We start from the raw sequence: 17,915 nt of genomic DNA on the forward strand, positions 1-17,915 counted from the left end.
AAAGAATTTGAACTCCAGTCTGGGCAAGGACACCTCTGAAGATTTTTGAGCAGAGGAATGGCAATGACCAGATCTCTGCATAAAATGTTTCTGACAGTGAGTGATGGAGCTGGAGAGGAAAGACCTGTTAGGAGACTGTCACAATAGTCCCGGTAAGTGAGAATGAGAACTGTGACAAGGGGAGAGCAAGCCTCAGGCCAAAGGTGAGGCAGAAAAATAGATAAAATATGCACGTACTCAAATGGTGTAATTTTACATTTTTGCCTCTGGTACGAAATTAGCTGGTAATAAGGGCCTCTGTACTAGAGTGGTGACCGAGGGATTAGGTGTGGGACCGTGGGACACATGTGAGAGATTGTGAAGGTCCAACGCATGGGACCTGGTAACACTGGGATATGACACAAGGAAAGAGTCCAAGGGAAGCCAGGCTCTCAAGCCAGGGTGGTCCCTCAGAAAAAAATGGAGGTAGAAGGGAAGGTACAGGTAGGCTAGGTTTTGAAAAAAGGCACACTTAGAGCAGCTAGGTGGTGCAGTGGATAGAGCTCCGGCCTTGGAGTCAGGAGGACCTGAGTTCAAATCCAACCTCAGACACTTGACACTTACTAGCTGTGGGACCCTGGGCAAGTCACTTAACCCCAATCCCCTCACAAAAAAAGAAAAGCAAAAAGGCACACTTTGCACAGTGCCTGGCACATGATTGTCCTGGCGGAGATCTGTCAGGTCTGGAGCTCCGAAAAGAGGTCAGGGCTGGAAATAGAAACTGAATAGAGTCCGTGCCCGAGGGTGGCAAGCGAAGATCTGAGCAGACTTGGCTCCCAGGAAGAGAGGGGACCCGCCCCTTCTCTGGTGGGGGAGCGTCCTCAGGCCCTGCCCCTCGAATTCACCAGGGGGCAGGAAGCTCTTTCAGGCCCCGCCCCTTCACCTCTAGTGGAAGAGCTTCTCGAGCCACGCCCCTTCTCTGGTGGGAGGGGAGCTTCTTCAGGTCCCGCCCCCTAATTTATCACAGGGCAGCTCCCTTAGGCCCCGCCCCTTCTCTAGTGGGGGAGCTCCCTCGGGCCCCACCCTTTCCTTCCTCCTCTAACTCCCCCCCTCCCAGAGCTGCCCTTGGACGCACCCTAAGGCCTGACCCGGCCTCCTCCCAGGTGAGGTGGAGGGACAGTTAAGGGGGAGGGGGCCTTCCCTCTCCTCAGACTCCTGGGGCCCTGGGCCCCCTCTAAGGAGGCTGGGGGAGGGTCCCTGGAGGAGATGGGGTGTGGGTGAGGTGTCCCCGCGCCATTTTCTCTGTAGTAGGGGAGAATGAAAGAGGTCAAAGGTGACTTTGTCAAAGACCCCCAAGGAAAGACTCCAAAGACCTAATGAGGTCATATGACCTAGTGACTATGATGCCAAGACTTGTTCAAGTGTATTTTGTATATTTATATTATATACTTCCATATATTGTCTTCACCCGTTAGACTGGAAGCTCCTGGGGGGCAGCTTCGTTGTATCCTCAGTGCCTCGTACAGTACCCTGGCACATAGTAGGCATTTAATAAATGCTTATTGACTAAGTCCCACCTCTGTTACTGACAAGCTGTGTGGTCCTAGGCAAGTTACCTAACCTCCCAGGGCCTCATTTTCCTCATCATAGAAGGTGGTCTCTGCAGGTCTCCAAGGTCACTTCCAGCTGTAGACCTATAGAACACTATGATCTCCATATTAGTGCCAGCACTGCTGCTTAGCAGCTGCCTGACTTTGGGTGATGATCTACTTGGCACTCTTTAAACCTCAGTTTCCTCAGTCTATAAAAAATGAGAGGTTGAATTAAGTGATGTCCAAGTGCCTTTCTGACTCAGTCCTATGAAAATAGGGCCTATTGCTGGTGACTATATAAGTGGAAGCTAAAGAGTTGAACACTCCCTTAGATGCTGAGGGTTTGAAGGTGTCTGGGGCTGACTCTCCAGGCTCAATGATTAGAGATGATCTTAAATGGTCAATTCTGAGATAAAAAATAATTTTGAAAAATATTCCAATTTTTTTTCAGATGTCTCCCCTCTCCTCTCCTCAATAATAGGAGAAAAAGTAATTCCCCAATTTTTTCTTCTCAAAATTTTCCTCTTGCTTTTTTCCCCCCTTCCATATCTTCTACCACGATAGCAAAGAGAAAATTGTCCCCATTGTCTGGAAGAGTTTAGTTCAATTTCTGTCTCTGGCTTTCTTCAATGCCTCAAACAGTGCTCTAAGACTGTAAGATGCCTATCTGCATTTGAGAGAGGAAATTCTCCAAGTCTAGTAAAAAAGAAAATTATATCAAGTATGATTATTTTATGACCAACTTAAGTTTTCCACAGTACATCTTTGTGCCCTAGAGATTAACAAAATGACTTTAAATCTGTTGAGGTCTATTATAGTCCTTTTCTGCCCAAGGTTACAGATATAGAAGTGGCAGAGCCTCGCCCAGAAGTATTGGCTTTCATGCAAAGATTCTTTCCACTACAATGCTGCCTCTGACATTGAGTTTGGATTGAAGGTCATAGGATCATAGAGCTAGAGCTGGCAGTCCCTCAAAGGCCATCTAGTTTAACCCTCCCATTTAATAGATGAGGAAACTGAGGCCCAGAGATGTGAAGTAACTTGTGCAAGGGCACATCATAAGCTGGAGAGGTGTGATTTAAACCCATGTCTTCTAGATGGGATGTTCAAGTTGAATTGTCCAGGATAGAACTGGAGCTCAGGAAAGTGGATAGGGCTAAAGATTAAGAATTGCGAGTCATGCACCTTGATAAGATAGCTGAAGTCATTAGCATGAATAGAATAAATTATCATGAGAGAAAAAAGAGGGCCTCAGACAGAGCCTCAGGGGATGCCTATTTTAGGGGGGGCTAGAGAGAAGCTAGAAAAAGCAGTCAATGTTGAGAGGAGATCCAGGAGAGCGCTGTCACTGAAGACAAGGTAGGAAAAAATGTTGTGAAGGAGGGGGATGGTCAACAAGGTCAGGTATGGGAGAGAAGTAAAGGAGGATAAAGATAGAGGGAAAAAAAGGAGGAAAAAGATAGAGGTCTCAGAGTGGAGAGGGCAGAAACCAGACTGCAAGGAGTTGAAGGGAGAATGGGTAGAAACAAAGATTTGACAGTGAAGAGGAAGAAAAAGATGGGACAGTATCTTTTTTTAAATAGTATTTTATTTTTTCCAATTACATGTGAAGACAATTTTTAACATTCATTTTAAAAAATTGAGTTCCAAATTATCTCCTTCCCTCACCACCCCCTCTCTAAGACAGTTAGCAATTTAATATAGGTTATGTAGGTGCAATCATGGGACAATATCTTTTAAAGATAATGAGGTTGAATGAAAGCTTCTTAAGAATATGGAAGAACTGGGGCAGCTAGGTGGCGCAGTGGATAGAGCACCGGCCCTGAAGTCAGGAGGACCTGAGTTCAAATCCAGCCTCAGAACAACCACTTAACGCTTACTAGCAGTGTGACCCTGGGCAACCCCAGTTACCTAAAAATGGAAAAAAAAATTTAAAAAAAAGAATATGGAAGAATTAAAAATATTTGTACCTTCTCAGAAAGGGGACACAATAGAGTAAGAGACCAAGATTCAAAAAAGAGATGGGAAGGGATTCATCACCAAGAATTTAATAAGCCCCTAATAAGTGCCATACATCATACTAGGCCTAGGTGGGGAAATGAAGACAAAAGTAAAACAGTGCCTACCCTCAAGAATCTTCCATTTAATTGTGGAAACAACTTGTATAGAGACCAGATTAAAGGCATTAAGTGGAGGGGTGAGCCTCCTAAGACAGCAAAGAAGGAGTTGAGGATGGGTGAAGACATCAAGAGATTTAGAGATATATTTGAGAGTTGAAAGAACTATTGGCAGAATGCTGTCTTGTGGAAGTGGGAGGCAAAGTCATCCACTGAAAGTCAAGCCAAGAAAGTCAACAAGCCCTAGAGATAGTAGAGAGGGCTTCTGGCATGGAGGCTTGAGAGAGGAAAAAGTTTGGGGAAACTTCTATGTCAGATACAATAGGTAGGACATTGTAGCGAAGCCTGTGGTAGGGGAGAGAAGACTGAACTGGGAATCAGAAATTTACGTTGAAGTCCCAGGTCTGACTATTATGTATAACCTTGGGCCTGGGTTTCCTCATCTGAAAAAATGGAGCTGTTACCAACCTTTCAGAGTTGTTGAGAGAAGGAAATGAAATTATTAAAACGAAAACAATTTGTAAAATTTCACGTGTTGTACAAATTTAAGGAGTTATTATTACTGTTATGCTCTTAGTGTGTGATGGGATCAGTTGCTCATAGTCAGTGTGATAGCTTTCTCCAGTTGTGCTGGGCTTCACCCTTTCCTGGTAGCCTGGGAGGAAAGAAGAGTTGCCCCTGAGCTGTGGGTTGGCAATGTGTTTTGGTACTGATCTTCAGATACTACTGGGTGCACCTTGGCTCTCTGAATGGTGTTGCTGAGGCCATGGGGAGGAGAATCATGGGGATGTAGATGGGTCAGGGGAAGCCCCGGAACCTTCCGTTTCAACAGTTTTTCCTGTGGAATGACTGGGACCAAGAACCGTTGAGTTTCCCCTGCTAGTACCCATCTCAGGTCAGTGAGTATCTTGGGTGTACCTAGAAGTCTAGGAGTCTTCAGAGAGTGTCAAAGTATCTGGAGGATTTCTAAGAAAATTTAGAGGGCTCCCTGCAGGGCTTCTTGGGTGTCACTGAGGGGAGTGGGGGGGAGGGTCCTCCGGGAAGCTTGGAGATCTCTGATAGAAGGGCCTTGATGAGCTCTAAGCTAATCTCTTGGTTTTATGTAGGGGATTTTTTCATCCTCCCTCTTGATCTCTGGTCAGGACTAGGACACTGGGAGCCTTTCTGAAGAGTCAGGGCTAATGTTTTGGTTGCTTATACACTCTTTAGCTTGAACCTTTTGAAGGGATGATCCCCAGCAGAAGCTAGAGAGTGACAGACTCTTTCTTCAGGTCATACTAACAGTGTCCCCATCTCCAATCCATCAACCATAGGACTTCAGTGAGCCCCTCCCTCTCCTGCTCCCCCACTGTCAGACCTATGCCTGGCCATACTATAGGAGAGGCAAAGAAGAAGCAGACCTTGACCTAACCCTTTGGGAGCACAGTGTCTAAGGGGTGTCCCTTAGACATCACCCCCTACCATCACCCACCTTAGACATCTTTCCCCCAACTCTGCTCCTCCTTCCAGCTTCCCTAATCTTTTTGATAGCACTAACATCCAGTCATCCAGGCTCAAAACCTCAGTGTCATCTTTGACTCATGCCTCTTTCTCATCCCCCTCATTCAATAAGTTGCCAACTCCTATAGATTCCACCTCCACAATATCTGTCATATCCATCTGTTTCTCTCTGTGTAACAGAGCTTGACACAGTAGGTAGAGAGCTTTGGAGTCAGGAGAACTGAGTTCAAATTCTGCCTTTTGACACATACTGGCTGTGTGACCCTGAGCAAGTCAGCCTTCTAGTTCTCTGAGAGGCAACTCTCTAAGACTAGAAGTAGCAAAGAAAGCGCCAGCCAGCATTGGTAGAAGGAGTTCCCCATCCCAGTGAAACCATGGCTCCTGTCCCTGTTCACTGCTCCTCCCCCTTGTTCAGCTCCTCATTACCAACTATAATAGCCTCTTAACCCATCTCCTTGCTTCCTTATGCAGATCTAACCATATCTCTCACCTGCTTAAAGAACTCCAGTGGCTCCAAAAATAGTCTAGGTGAAAGATAATGAAGGGTTAGACTAAGGTGTTTCTGTGAATAAAGAAAAGGGAACAGATGTGAGAGATATTATGAAAATAGTTGTTGACTGAATGGATGTGAGAGTTAAGGGCAAAGGAGGAGTCAGGGAGGAGGACTCTAAGGTCTGGGACTAAGGGAGGACTGGGCCCTGAGAAAGGTGGAAGGAGCCAGTTGGGAATATACTAAGCAACCCTGGACAGCTCCTGAATTGGGCTGTACAGTAGCAGAGTTCTCAAGTCAATACAGAGTATTAATTCAACTAAACAAGGATTTAAGCACATACTATGTCAAGCACTGTGCTAGGCACTGGGCATACAAAAGCAAAAATGAAGCCATTGCTACCCCCAGGGAGACTATATTCTGCTGGGGAGGAAACTTGTATACAAGTAAATCCAGGACAGATTAAAAAGTAAATATGGAGTAATTAGGAGAGTGGAGAGAATCAGTCAATCAGCAATGTGTCAAGCAGTGTGCTAGGTACTAGGGATACAAATACAAAACCAAAGAATGCCTGCCCTCAAGGAGTTTGCATTCTTTTAAGAGACAACATCTGGATAAATAAATATGTATGAAATACAAACAATACAAGGTAGCTATTTTGAGGGGAGGTCAAGAAAGGCTTTCTGTAGAAGGGGTTGCTTGATAGAAACCAAGATTCTAAAAAACAGAGATGAAATGGGAGTGCCTTCTAAGCATGGGGACAACTGCTACAAAGGTGCCAAGTTATTGGAGTTCTTGAATAGGAGACTAATATGGTCAGACTTGTGTTGTAGGAAAATCATTTGGCAGCTGTGTGAAGGCTAGATTTGCACAGGAAGAGATGAGGCAGGAAGATCAACCAGGAGATTTTTGCATCAGTCCAGTCGAGAGGTGATAAGGACTTGAACTAGCATGGCAGCTATGTGAGTAGAGAGAAAAGGATGGATGCGTAATATTCTTTGGAGGTAGAAAGGACAAGCTTGGCAACTGATTAGATATGTCAGATTAAAGAGGATAATCAAAGACAACACTGAGATTGAGAAGTGGGAAGATGGCAGGACCCTTAACAGAAATAGAGGAATTTGGAAAGAGGGGATGGATTTGGTGAGGGGGAAGGTAAGGAGTTCAGTTTTGGACAGGTTGAGTTTGAAATGTCTACTGAACATCTAGTCTGAAATATCCAGTAGGCAATTGGAAGTTCACAAAAAGAGAGTGGAAGAGAGACCAGGACAGGATATGTGGATTTGGGAATCATCTATGTTGAGATCACTATTAAACACTAATAATTGGGGTAGGAGGTAGTACATGGGCATATTCTTGAAGGAAGCCAGCGATTTCAAGAGGCAGAAGAAGAGCATTTCAAAGATGGTTGTGCATAAAATGATCCAGAAGTGGAAGATGAAATGCTGTTGTGTGGAGAGAAGAAAGTAGGTCAGTTTGTCTGGAACACAGAGTATGTAAGGGGAATAATGTGATATCTGTTTAGGAGGATAGATTGGAGCCTTTTCATGCTAAAGGAGTCTATGTTTTATCCGAGACACACTAATGAGCCACTGAAAGTTCTTAAGCAGAGTGAATGACATGGTCAGAACTGCTCTTTAATAGTATTAACATGGCAGGTAGGTAAAGGATGGAAGGATGGATTGGGGGGAGGGGGTGAATTGGAAAAGCAGGGGGAATGACATGGTCAGACCTTCTATTTAATAGTATTAACATGGCAGCTAGTAAAGGATGGAAGGATGGATTGGGGGGGAGAGGGTGAATTGGAAGCAGGGAGACCAGTTCTCTAGGTAAAAGATGATAAAGGCCTGAACTAGTGTAAGGTAATTGGTTACCTTGTGAATGGAGAAAGGAAGATAGATACAAAAAAATATGAAGATAATCTCAATAAAGCTTGGCAACTGATTGGATAAGGGAGAGGAGAGAGAATAAAGAAGGTAAGAGGATGACTTAAAGTTTGAAAACCTGGAGGACTGCAAGGATGATGGTACCTTTTAAAGAACTAACGAAGTTAGGAAAAGGAGTAGAAAAGGTGATGAGTTCCATTTTGGATATGTTGAATTTGAGACGCCTATGGGAAGTTCAGATGGATCTGTCCATCAAACAGTTAGTAATGTTAGGATTGGAGATTTAGGAGGGAGATAAGAGCTGGTCGTGTGGAACTGGGAGTCATCTAGTTGCTAATGAAATCACTGAAGGGGAGAGAAAGAGAGGACAACTCAGGACAGGGCAATAGGGCATCTCTATGCATAGGGAGTAGGACATTAATGATGATCTATCGAAGGAGACTGAGAAAGAGCAGTCAGACAAGTAGGAGAACCAAGAGAGTGCAGTGTCACAGAAACCAAGGGAGGAGAGATTATCCAGGTGGGAGAGGTGATCAACAATGTCAAACACTGCAGGGAAGAAGGAAAATTTAGAAGAGGTCTTTGGATTTAGCAATTAAGAGACAGGTGGTAACCTTGGAGAGAGTTAAGTGAAAGGATCAGAAGCCAGATTACAAGGAGTTCAGAAGTGAGTGGGAGATAAGGAAGTGGAAGCCATAAGTAAAGATAGATTTTTCCCCCTAGGAATTTGGTTGTGAAAGGGTAGAAAGATATAGGACATAGCTTGAGGAGCCAAAGAAAAGTGGTTTTGTTTTGTTTTATTTTTTAAAGATGGAAGAGATCTGGGCATGTTTATGAGAAGCAAGGAAGAAGCTAATGGGTTAGAAAGAGATTAGAAAGAGAAAGAGGGGTATCAAAGGGCCAAATTACTATAGTAGATGGTAATGATGATGGTGATGATGATGATGGTGGTGGTGGTGGTGGTGGTGATAATAATGGCTAGGATTTATATAGTACTTTAAGGTTTGCAAAAATGCTTTACATATATTAACTCTTGATCCCATTTGATCCTCACAACAATCCTGTGAGGTAGAGTGTTATTATTATCCCCATTTTACAAAGCAGGATACTGAGTCTGAGAGAGGTTAAATTACTTAACCCAGGGTCACACAGTTGGTGAATATGTATCTGAGGCAAAATTTGAAATCAGGTCTTACTGACTGTAAGTCCTGCACCCTGTGCCACCTCCCTGCACCCTCAGATGAGAAAGTATGAGATTAGAGACAAAAATGAGAGGGGTTAGTCTTGACAAGGAGAAGGAGCTCGTCGTCATCAGAGGAAAAAACAAAAGTGAAGCTGAGGGTATTTGAGGTATAGAATTGGAAAGAAGAGAGCTCACAAGAGAAAGCCGCAAGACAGGTTCTCTTCTGAGAGGAAATAATATAAGTGGCTTGAGGTGAGAAGAGAATGTTTGGAACAGTGCTAAGAGTAAAAAGATTGCCATGCAACATCAAGGGTGTGTATTTGTAGAGGCTGAGAGGATGCCCTCAGTACAGTTCTGTGATTGTCTTCATTGGTATTCAGCAGTGTGGGAGTAGGAGTGATGATGGTAGATGGTGGGAGGAAGCCACGTTGGAAGTTTGGAGAGGGATAAGCAATAGCATGAGGGCAAAGGGATTGGAGGTTAGAAGACAGTGTCCAGTTGAACTGGTTAAATGTTGAATCAGGAATTCACAGGGAGAAAAGTGAGGCCAAAGTAAAGATGATGAACTGGGAAAATAGGGAGGGGTGGAGTTATGGGAGATTTCCATGAGGAAGAATAGATTTAGGTGGGATGAGGCACAGGAAGAGATACAGGATTAGGTTATGATGTGATCAAGGAATTTCTGAGTTCTGGATTATAGAAGCAGAACCCTTGTAGGTGATCCTAGATATGGCTGTTTGTGTGAGTGGCTAAAGTAGAGGAGTAGCTCATGGAAACTGAGGTTAGTGAACTGGGAAGCCAGGGCATGTGTATTGGAGTCACCAAGTATAAAGTCAAGGGATTGATGTGGAGAGAAAGACTGTTAACTTGGAAACGAATTCCTTGAGCAAGGATGGAGAATGACTTGGGTGCTGGTGGATACCTGAGAGTAGAGGATGAACATTTTTATGTGGGACCTTGTGCTAGGTGTATTAAGATAAAAGACAGTCTCTGCCCTCAAAGAGCTTATAGTCTAGTAGCAGTAGTAAGACATGGAAAGAAACAACTATAATACAAGTGATATATATGTACCTGTCTTTCAACCAGGGGAGTTTGAAGGGAAGAGGTGCCACCCCTACTCTGAACCAGTCTTTCTCTCACCAAGGATCACCCTTCTCCGCATTCTGGTATAGCTGGACCAACCATGCCATCAACAGGACTCTTTGTGGCAAAAGATATCCGGTATGTAACCAAGCTCAGCAAGCATCTATCCCCTTCTGTGCCAACGGTCCTCAGCTGCGCTCTCTCTCTTTCTCTGTCTCCCTCTGTCTCTGTCTCGGTGTCTCTCTGTCTCTCTGTCTCCCTCCATCTCCTGGCTCTGTCCTGGAAGCCAAAGCCTGGGCTCTACCAAGGGCGTGGAATAAGGTCAGGACTTTCCATCTCATACATAAGAGAATTGTCGCATTGCTCACCCAGATGCACAGAGGCTGCATGAGACCTGGATATTCTAGTGATTGATGGTCTGGACAGGGTTTCCACTCTGGAAAAGAATGTCAGTTTCATGTACTGGAAGAAGCATTGTCCCAGGAGTTAGGATTTGGATCTAGCCTCTGATGCTTACTAGTCATGTGACCACTTAAACTCTTTAAGCCTCAGTTTTCTGTTAAGTCAGGATAATGAGAACCAAAGAAGATGGTGTCTGTAAAGTGCTCTTCAAACTTTAACCTGCTATGTAACTGTTAGCTATAATTATTGGTATTCTAGTTGTAGCCCCAAGGCCAGCCACTGTAAAAAGACTTCCAGGCCCTTCCTCCTTACTAAAAATGCTTCTCCTTTTTCAAACTACTGCCTTGGAGTGGCTGGACATCCAGCCTCCTTAAGCATCCCTTAGAAGGTCTCTCTAAAAAGAGAAGAGAAGGAGGAAAGGAGGAAGAGAGTGAGAATGTGCGGGTCAGCATGGTCACGTGTGTTAATCATCCATCATGTCAGCACTAGACTTTTTCCACCCCAAGGCAGAGTCAGAAGACTTGAATTACAGTCCCAATTCTGTCTGTGATTTAGTGTATCACCTTGGGAACTCCCTTCCCCTCTCTCAGGTATTATACTACACAGGTTTTCAAGTCCTATCTAGCTCTAATATTCTGTGGGAGACATTTTCAACATAAAGACTATAATCTAGTTTCAACCATGATGGGAGATAGGGATATCATGGAATGACCACTCCACTCACTAGAGTGAGGAGTCTGATTTCCCAGCCCTCATGCTCATGATAATCTGGCCTTTCTTGTCAGGAAGTCACCTAATCAGTTCCTTGACCTATTCCTCCTTCCAGGGAGAGTTATGGTTAAGAAGAAATCCTCTTCTCAGTTCCCTGGGAGACCCCAGCCTCCATTGCCCACTTTGTCTCCCCTAAGCCTTCTACCTTCAGAAAAGATGCTTTCTGAGGGCAAGGCACTTGATGATTTTCAAAGCTCTATCTCAACTATTATCTTATATAATCCTCACAAAATAGGTAAGGCCAGGATTATTGTCTCCATCTTACAGATGAGAAAACAGGCCAGGAGAAGGACAGTGGTGTAGTTTGGGTACAGTTCTGCATGCCAAATTTTGTAATTTTACATTGACAATCTAGAATGTATTCAGGAGAAGGCGACCAGGATTGAAGACTAGAGATCATGCCATATAAAGTGGATTAGTTGGATTAGAAGGATTTGATAATGTCTATCTTGGAGAAAAGAAGACTTTACAGAGCCTTGGTCATTCTTTTAAAATATTTAAAAAGTGTTCACATGGAAGAGGGATTAGGTTTGATCCTATCAAACACTAGAGGGCCTTAACAAATGGACTGGAGTTTTTGGAGAAGCTTCTGAAGGAATTTCTCTGCAGGAATAGGTAGGACAGGATGATCTCTGAATACCTTCTAACTCTGAGATTCATGAATTCTGTGATTAACCCACAATCATCTAGTTATCAAGTGGTGGAGTCCTGAGTCTTGAGCCCAGGGCTCATTCTGCTCCCCACTGGCATGCTTCTCACATTCTTGGATACTCTAATATACCTGGCAGGATAAATGACAGTCTGTATCAGCATATCCTAAGGGCCAGATTAGTGATTCTAACTAAGTACTGTAGGAACTCAGAGGAGGTAGACATCGTGTAGGAGCTGGAGTAGTTATAGGAAGCTTCTTGGAGGGCTTGAACTTGGCCTTGACCTGGTGAGTAGGACTTAGAATAGTGGAAATAAGGAGGGAGAGGGGATCCTTGGTAGAAAGAATGGTGAGGGCAAATGTTTGAAAGGAGGCATTCAGTATGGCATACCTAAAGGCTAATACCATGACCAGTTTTGTTGAAGAAGTTTGTTTGTTTTCAGGAAAAACAGAGCTTTCTGGTTCTCCTCCTACCTTTCTGACTATTCTCTTTCTCTGTTTCCTTAACTGGTTCTGTTTCCTGTACCCTGCTACCAAATGTGAACATTCCTTAAAGAATGTTCCCTTGACAGTCTTTCAACACTCTCTTAGTGATCCCAGCTATTTCTTTTGACACCTTTAATGGACATGTCTATTCAGTTTTTACCTAAATATCTGGTCCTGATCTTTGTTCCTGTTTCTGTAAATGACATCGCCATCTATTAATAGCAATCACCTAAGTTTGAAATGAAGGCAGCTAGTGTAGACCATCTGCCTCTATATTTTAGGAAGGAATGTGTCCAGATGATGATGAGTAGTATACAAGGCAGGAGACATGTCACATGAGAATCCATTAAAGGAACTGGGCATGTTTGGTCTGGAGAAGAAAAAACTTAGAGGGGAGCACGATCCTTTTTTCATGTATTTAAAGAGCTCTCAAGTAGAAGCTTCATCAGATGCATTCAGCTGGGTGATGAAAAGGGGAGAAATGAGAAGTTAGCGTGAGGGAGCTGGGTCCAGGGAGGTCTGATCAAATAGGAAATGCCTGAGTATGGTAGCAAGCAAAGAGAGAGGAATTAGCAGAGATAAAGAAACTGAAGCTGCTGGATAGAAGGGACATTAAGGGAGCAGGGTCTTGGAGGAGGTGAAAAGGGACAGGATTAAGAGGGGTTCGGGGCACAGGAACAGCAACATTGTACAATGACCAACTTTGGTAGACTTGGCTCTTCTCAGCCATGCAAGGATCAAAGACAACTCCAAAAGACTCATGATGGAAAATGCTCTCCACATCCAGAGAAAGAACTGTGGAGTCTGAATGCAGATGGAAGCACACTATTTGCTCTCTCTTTTTTTGTTTTTGTTTTTTCTTTCTTGTGTTTTTTCCCTTTGGTTCCGATTCTTCTTTACAACATGACTAATGTGGAAAAATGTTTAATGCGATTGTACATGTATAACCTATATCAAACTGCATGCCATCTTGGGGAGGGGAAGAAATTTAGAACTCAAAATATTATAAAAGTAAATGTTGAAAACTAAAAATTAATTAACTAACTTTAAAAGAGGGGTACAGGGGCTAGCCTTGTCAAGGAGAAACCAGCCCTGGTCAACATATGTATGGAAGGATGGGTGGAGTCAGGGGACAGATGTACAGGCAGATATATAGGAGGTAAGTAATAACTAGAGAGGGGAGCTGTATTATGGAAACAGTTCAAAGACTGGTTTGGTTGAAGTGGAGCATTTGTCTTGGAGAATAATAAAGCTGTTTTAGTCTTCCTCCTACCTCTGTGTCCCCTTTGTTAACTCTGTTTCCTGTTTCTAAGTATAAATGTTGTTCAGTAATCAGTGGTGAGAGGAGATATATTTGCAGATGCATGGATTGATGGGGTCAGATAAACGAATTAGGATGGACAGAAATATGGAAGTGTACCACAAGTTGAGGAAGAAGAAGAATCCTTGGATTCACTAGTTATGTCTAGATAGATAAATGGATAGATGGATAAATCCATGGTAATGGATGGAGAGGTGGATGCACTGATATGATAAAGCAGATTGAGAGAGTGATAGATAGGAATGAATGGGTGGTGATGGAGAGGGAAGGAGGGATTTCTGTATGGGAAATATGGACAGAATAGATTGAGAAATGGATATGTAGGGATGGATTGAGATGGAGAAAAAGAGGAGGAATGACTGGACAAAACAACTGATGAGATGAATGGAGGGAGGGTAATGGGGGGGGTAGATGATTAAATGCAATATATGAGCAAAGTGGATTTAGAAGATAAATAGAAATCCATGTTCTAGTAGGAGTCCAGTGGTGTTTGGTGGCTGCATGAGATGGATGAACAGAGGAGACTGAAGGATAGTTAGGGATAGAAGGGCTCTGGTGTTCTCCCATATGACCTTGATGGGCCTATTAGTGTAGGCCAGACATCCATATCCCTTTCCTCAGGATTGGGGAGACCCAGGCCAGTTTTTCCCCTTAGGCCATCTAGGAAGCTCACTTCCCCCTATCCTCTGAGGGAGAGCAGTCTTTACCTCGTTGGGTCTCAGGAACCAGCCCTACCTCTGTCCCTGGGTGACAGAAGCTAGGAGAAGTACATCAGAAAGGACAGAACTGGGATGAGAGGGGTTAAGGATGGAGAGGGAGAAAACACTACCCCAAACCACATCCTGACCTTGAAGACAACTTGTTTGGTTCAGGCACAAGGCAGGCGAAAGAGGTAGGGGTGGAGGGAGACTGAGGAGTGAAGGATTTAGGACCAACCTGAGGGATTCTTACTGATGGACCCATACACAGAGAGACAGACTCATCACAGAGATATACTGAGAGAAACGGAAATATCCCTGTAGACTTGGACATAGACCCAGAAGTTCTATTTGTATACATTCCTACATACACAGTGTTTTCTTGCCCCCAATTCTGTAGAAGGGGTTAAGTGTCACCCAAACTTGATCCCACAGCTAGGCTGAGACAGAGTCAGAGCAACAGCCTAGCTTTCCAATGGCTTCTGAAATCAGTACCTTTTCCACTACACCAGAAACAGAAGCAGAACCGTCACTAGACAGAGTCCACAGGGACACACTGCTATGCCCTTCCTTTCTGATTCTGTAGACACCTAGAGACGCACAGACCCAAACACAGAGATGGATACACATTTATTTAACATGCTGTGTTCAAGGCCCTTTGCTAAGTGCCAAGGGAGACAGAATGATAAATAAGATGTGATCCTTGTCCACACGTACAGAAATACACAGGTCCATTGTGTCTGAGGGTGTATTTTGGGGGAGGGAATCACTTATTGAGCTAGGGAGGGGTTCTTGAAAACTTGTGCTTGCTTTTCCAGTTAGTCTGGGAAAACTTCCTGGAGGAGGTGGGATTTCATGAAGAACTGGAATGAAGGAAGGGAGAGGATTTGGCAGTGGTCGGGTGTGGCCCAGGAGGGGCCAGAGAAGAGGAAGGAGGAGACTGAACACAGGAGTAGGGGGAGGGCTGGACAGAGCTTGATCCTTCCAAAGATTGGGAGTGCCTGGGTACATACATGACGAGGCACTGAGTCGGATACAGGGGACCTCTCAGGGACCCAATCTGTGAGCTTTTCTGGGCCTAGGCTTTGGGGTTTCCATCTGAAAAGTTCCGGCACAGTGTGTCCCTAACTCTCCCAATGTACCCTTAGACACAATTACTTAGCACGTGCAAAAGCAATCCTGAGAACTCCTGGAAGGAGTACAGCTCTGAATCAAGTTCAGTAGGGGAAGACACCTGATGGGGAGAAGGGAAGGGCCTTCAGGAAACCTGAGATCCCTGGGGAAAGGGAAGGTGGAGCTCAAGCTTTATAGGAGGAGGAGTGGAAAACGAAGATCTAGGCCGCCCTCTGCTCCACCCCATCTCCCCAGGAGGCCAAATCCTTCCCAACCCATTGTTAGCTACTGAGATTAGAGGGGGATAGGCCTGTTGGAAGCTCAGTTCTTCCCCACTTAACAGGGAGTAAAGTGTATCTGCATTCCCCCATCCCCCACATCAAAGTGGGTCTGTCATAAACACCCTCAAGCACCAAGGTTGTCATTGGCTTCCTCTACACAAAATCAGAAGTATGAGTGTGGTTGACACCTGCTTCCCCCCCACCAAATATATTGAGAGCGAAGTGTGACCCCCCACACACACACACTGCAGTGTGGCCACACACACCCCCCAACATGCACACACACATAGTGTGGTCGCAACACTCCCCCCCCCAACATACAGCAGTGTGGTTACAACACCTCCCAACACACACACACACAGCAGTGTGGTCACCCACACACGTACACACACCCCTAACATGTACACACACTACAATGTGGTCACAACCCCCTCCCCCAAACACACACACAACAGTGTGACCGCACTTCACACAAAGACAGTGGGCCCCCTCCCCATTGCCGATTGTGGCCACACACAGAGAACACACTAGAGAGTGTGGCAATGGCTGCCCCCCCCGAAGATCCAGATACATACATACACACACACACACACACACACACACACACACACACACACACACACCCCGCTCACACATTCGCGTACACCGCCCCCCCTCTTCCCCAGGAGGGCCGGGAGGGCCGGGGGTGTGTCGCGGGGCTGGTCGCTCCCCTGCCTCCGCCTCCCCGCTCTCTGCCGGCCGGGAGCTCCCGAGCTCGGGGCAGACCTGTGGGATCGCGGGGTGCCGGAGGAGAGCCGCCGAATCGCGCGCAGCTGCCCCGGCCCCAGGGTGCCCCGGCGATGGGCTGACCCGTCAGGCAGGGGCCCATGACAGCCAAGCGGGTGTTCCACCTCCGGCCGTGCGGTGAGCACCAGGGGTTGTCTGGGGCTGGGGGAGGGGGAAGGCACTGGGGGGAGCTGGCGGCTTGGAGTCTCGGGGTGAAGCATCCCAGGTAGTGGCCAGCGGACGAGTCCCGGGAGCCAGGAGTGCCCGTTTGCAGCAGTTGGTCGGGGGCAAGGGTGGTCACGGGCGGCAAGGGGCAGGCTCGGGGGGTCCCCTTGCCCGCTAGGGCCTGGGGTCGTCTTGCGGCTCCTTTCAGCGTCCAAGCAACAAGCCAGGAGCGGCCGACTTCATCCAATTCAGGGGCCGGGCCCATAGTGGCCCCACTTGCTCTGATCTTTGGGTACGGTTGAGGAAGCGAGAACCAGCTGCTTCTCAAACACCCCCCCCACCCCCGCGCATTCTGTTGTCTTGGCTCTGCCGCCTTCAGGGAGTCCGGGCACCCCAGGCCACAACACACTCTGAACCTAGACACACGGTAGACACAGAAATTGAGATCCCTTAGGGGGTCGTCGAAAGGCGCACTAGTGCTAAGAGATGGGGACTGCTGGTGAAAGGGAGGACACTGCCTGGAGGCTATCAGCCTGCGAGGGCTTTCTGGATGGGGGTTGAGAATCTGGAGGTCAGGAGAACAGAACAATACATTCCCACTTCGAAACCTATTGAAGCACACCCCAGTTCACCCTCCCTTACAGTACGCACACTCCCCATTCCCTGAGGCTCTCAGGTCCTCCACCCCAGCTCAGAATGGTATGGTTTGATCCCCTCCCCCAAGGCATCTTTCTCGTTAGTCAGCTAAGAGCCCAGGGTCCCAGTGGGCTCCTGGTGCCTCCAGGGGCTGAATTCCCTGAGGACACTGTATTTGTGTCACTGTCCCCAGCGATTGGGGGGCGGGAGCGTGCAAGGATTGGAAACCCCAGATGGAGAGCTGGTAGAAGCCTGGGAGATCATCTCCTCTTTTTGCAGATAAGGTAAATGGGGTTTAAAGAAGTTAAGTCACTTGTCTTTGGTCCCCTAACTAGGAAGTAGCATAGCCAGGATTCGAAATCAGTTCGACTCTAACTTGATACCCTTCCCATTCCCAGTCTACTCCACTGGCTCCTGAGCCCTCACCTGGAGGCATGGGCAGCAGGCGGCCACAGGGAGTTGGGCAGTGATAGGCCAGTTGGCCTCAATCTGTCCACTCTCTGGTATGATGTTAGTACATGTTTGCCTTGTTGCCCCATCCTCATCCCCTGAGAAAAGTCACAGTTTCCCCGCTCAGCTGGAGGGCACCTCAGGATCCCAAAACATCTTAATCCTGGTCACTTTCATTTTAGTGCACAGGGTGCTTCCTTCCCCTCCCTGAAGCTTCCTCAGCCAGCCAAAATGACACATGAATCTCTCTCTGTCTCTTTGTCTCTGTCTTCCTGCCTGTCTCTGTTTCTCTCTGTCTCTGTCTCTCTGTCTCTCTCTCACACACACACACACACACACACACACACA

The 17,915-nt window shown here is 46.1% G+C and overlaps 1 protein-coding gene across 3 annotated transcripts in view; it reads left to right on the plus strand.

Annotated features, from left to right (window-relative positions):
* The first annotated feature begins 1,111 nt into the window (after nucleotides 1-1,111).
* SLC4A11 (solute carrier family 4 member 11) overlaps nucleotides 1,112-17,915 on the plus strand; it is a 38,739-nt gene continuing 21,935 nt past the window's right edge. The window contains exons 1-2 of one of the 3 annotated variants that reach the window (XM_027836528.1): nucleotides 1,112-1,142; nucleotides 9,834-9,968. Coding sequence is in view for 1 of the 3 variants with exons in the window: in XM_027836527.1 (XP_027692328.1) it covers nucleotides 16,418-16,454 (37 nt within the window). In the remaining 2 variants the exon portion in view is untranslated. Of the gene's footprint in view, nucleotides 1,143-8,940; nucleotides 9,000-9,833; nucleotides 9,969-16,363; nucleotides 16,455-17,915 lie in introns of those variants that run through there. The other 2 variants (XM_027836529.1, XM_027836527.1) reach the window with 2 other exon arrangements.

The sequence above is a fragment of the Vombatus ursinus genome, unplaced genomic scaffold (genome assembly GCF_900497805.2).
Source record: "Vombatus ursinus unplaced genomic scaffold, bare-nosed wombat genome assembly UNPS02014818.1, whole genome shotgun sequence".
Lineage (NCBI taxonomy): Eukaryota > Metazoa > Chordata > Mammalia > Diprotodontia > Vombatidae > Vombatus > Vombatus ursinus.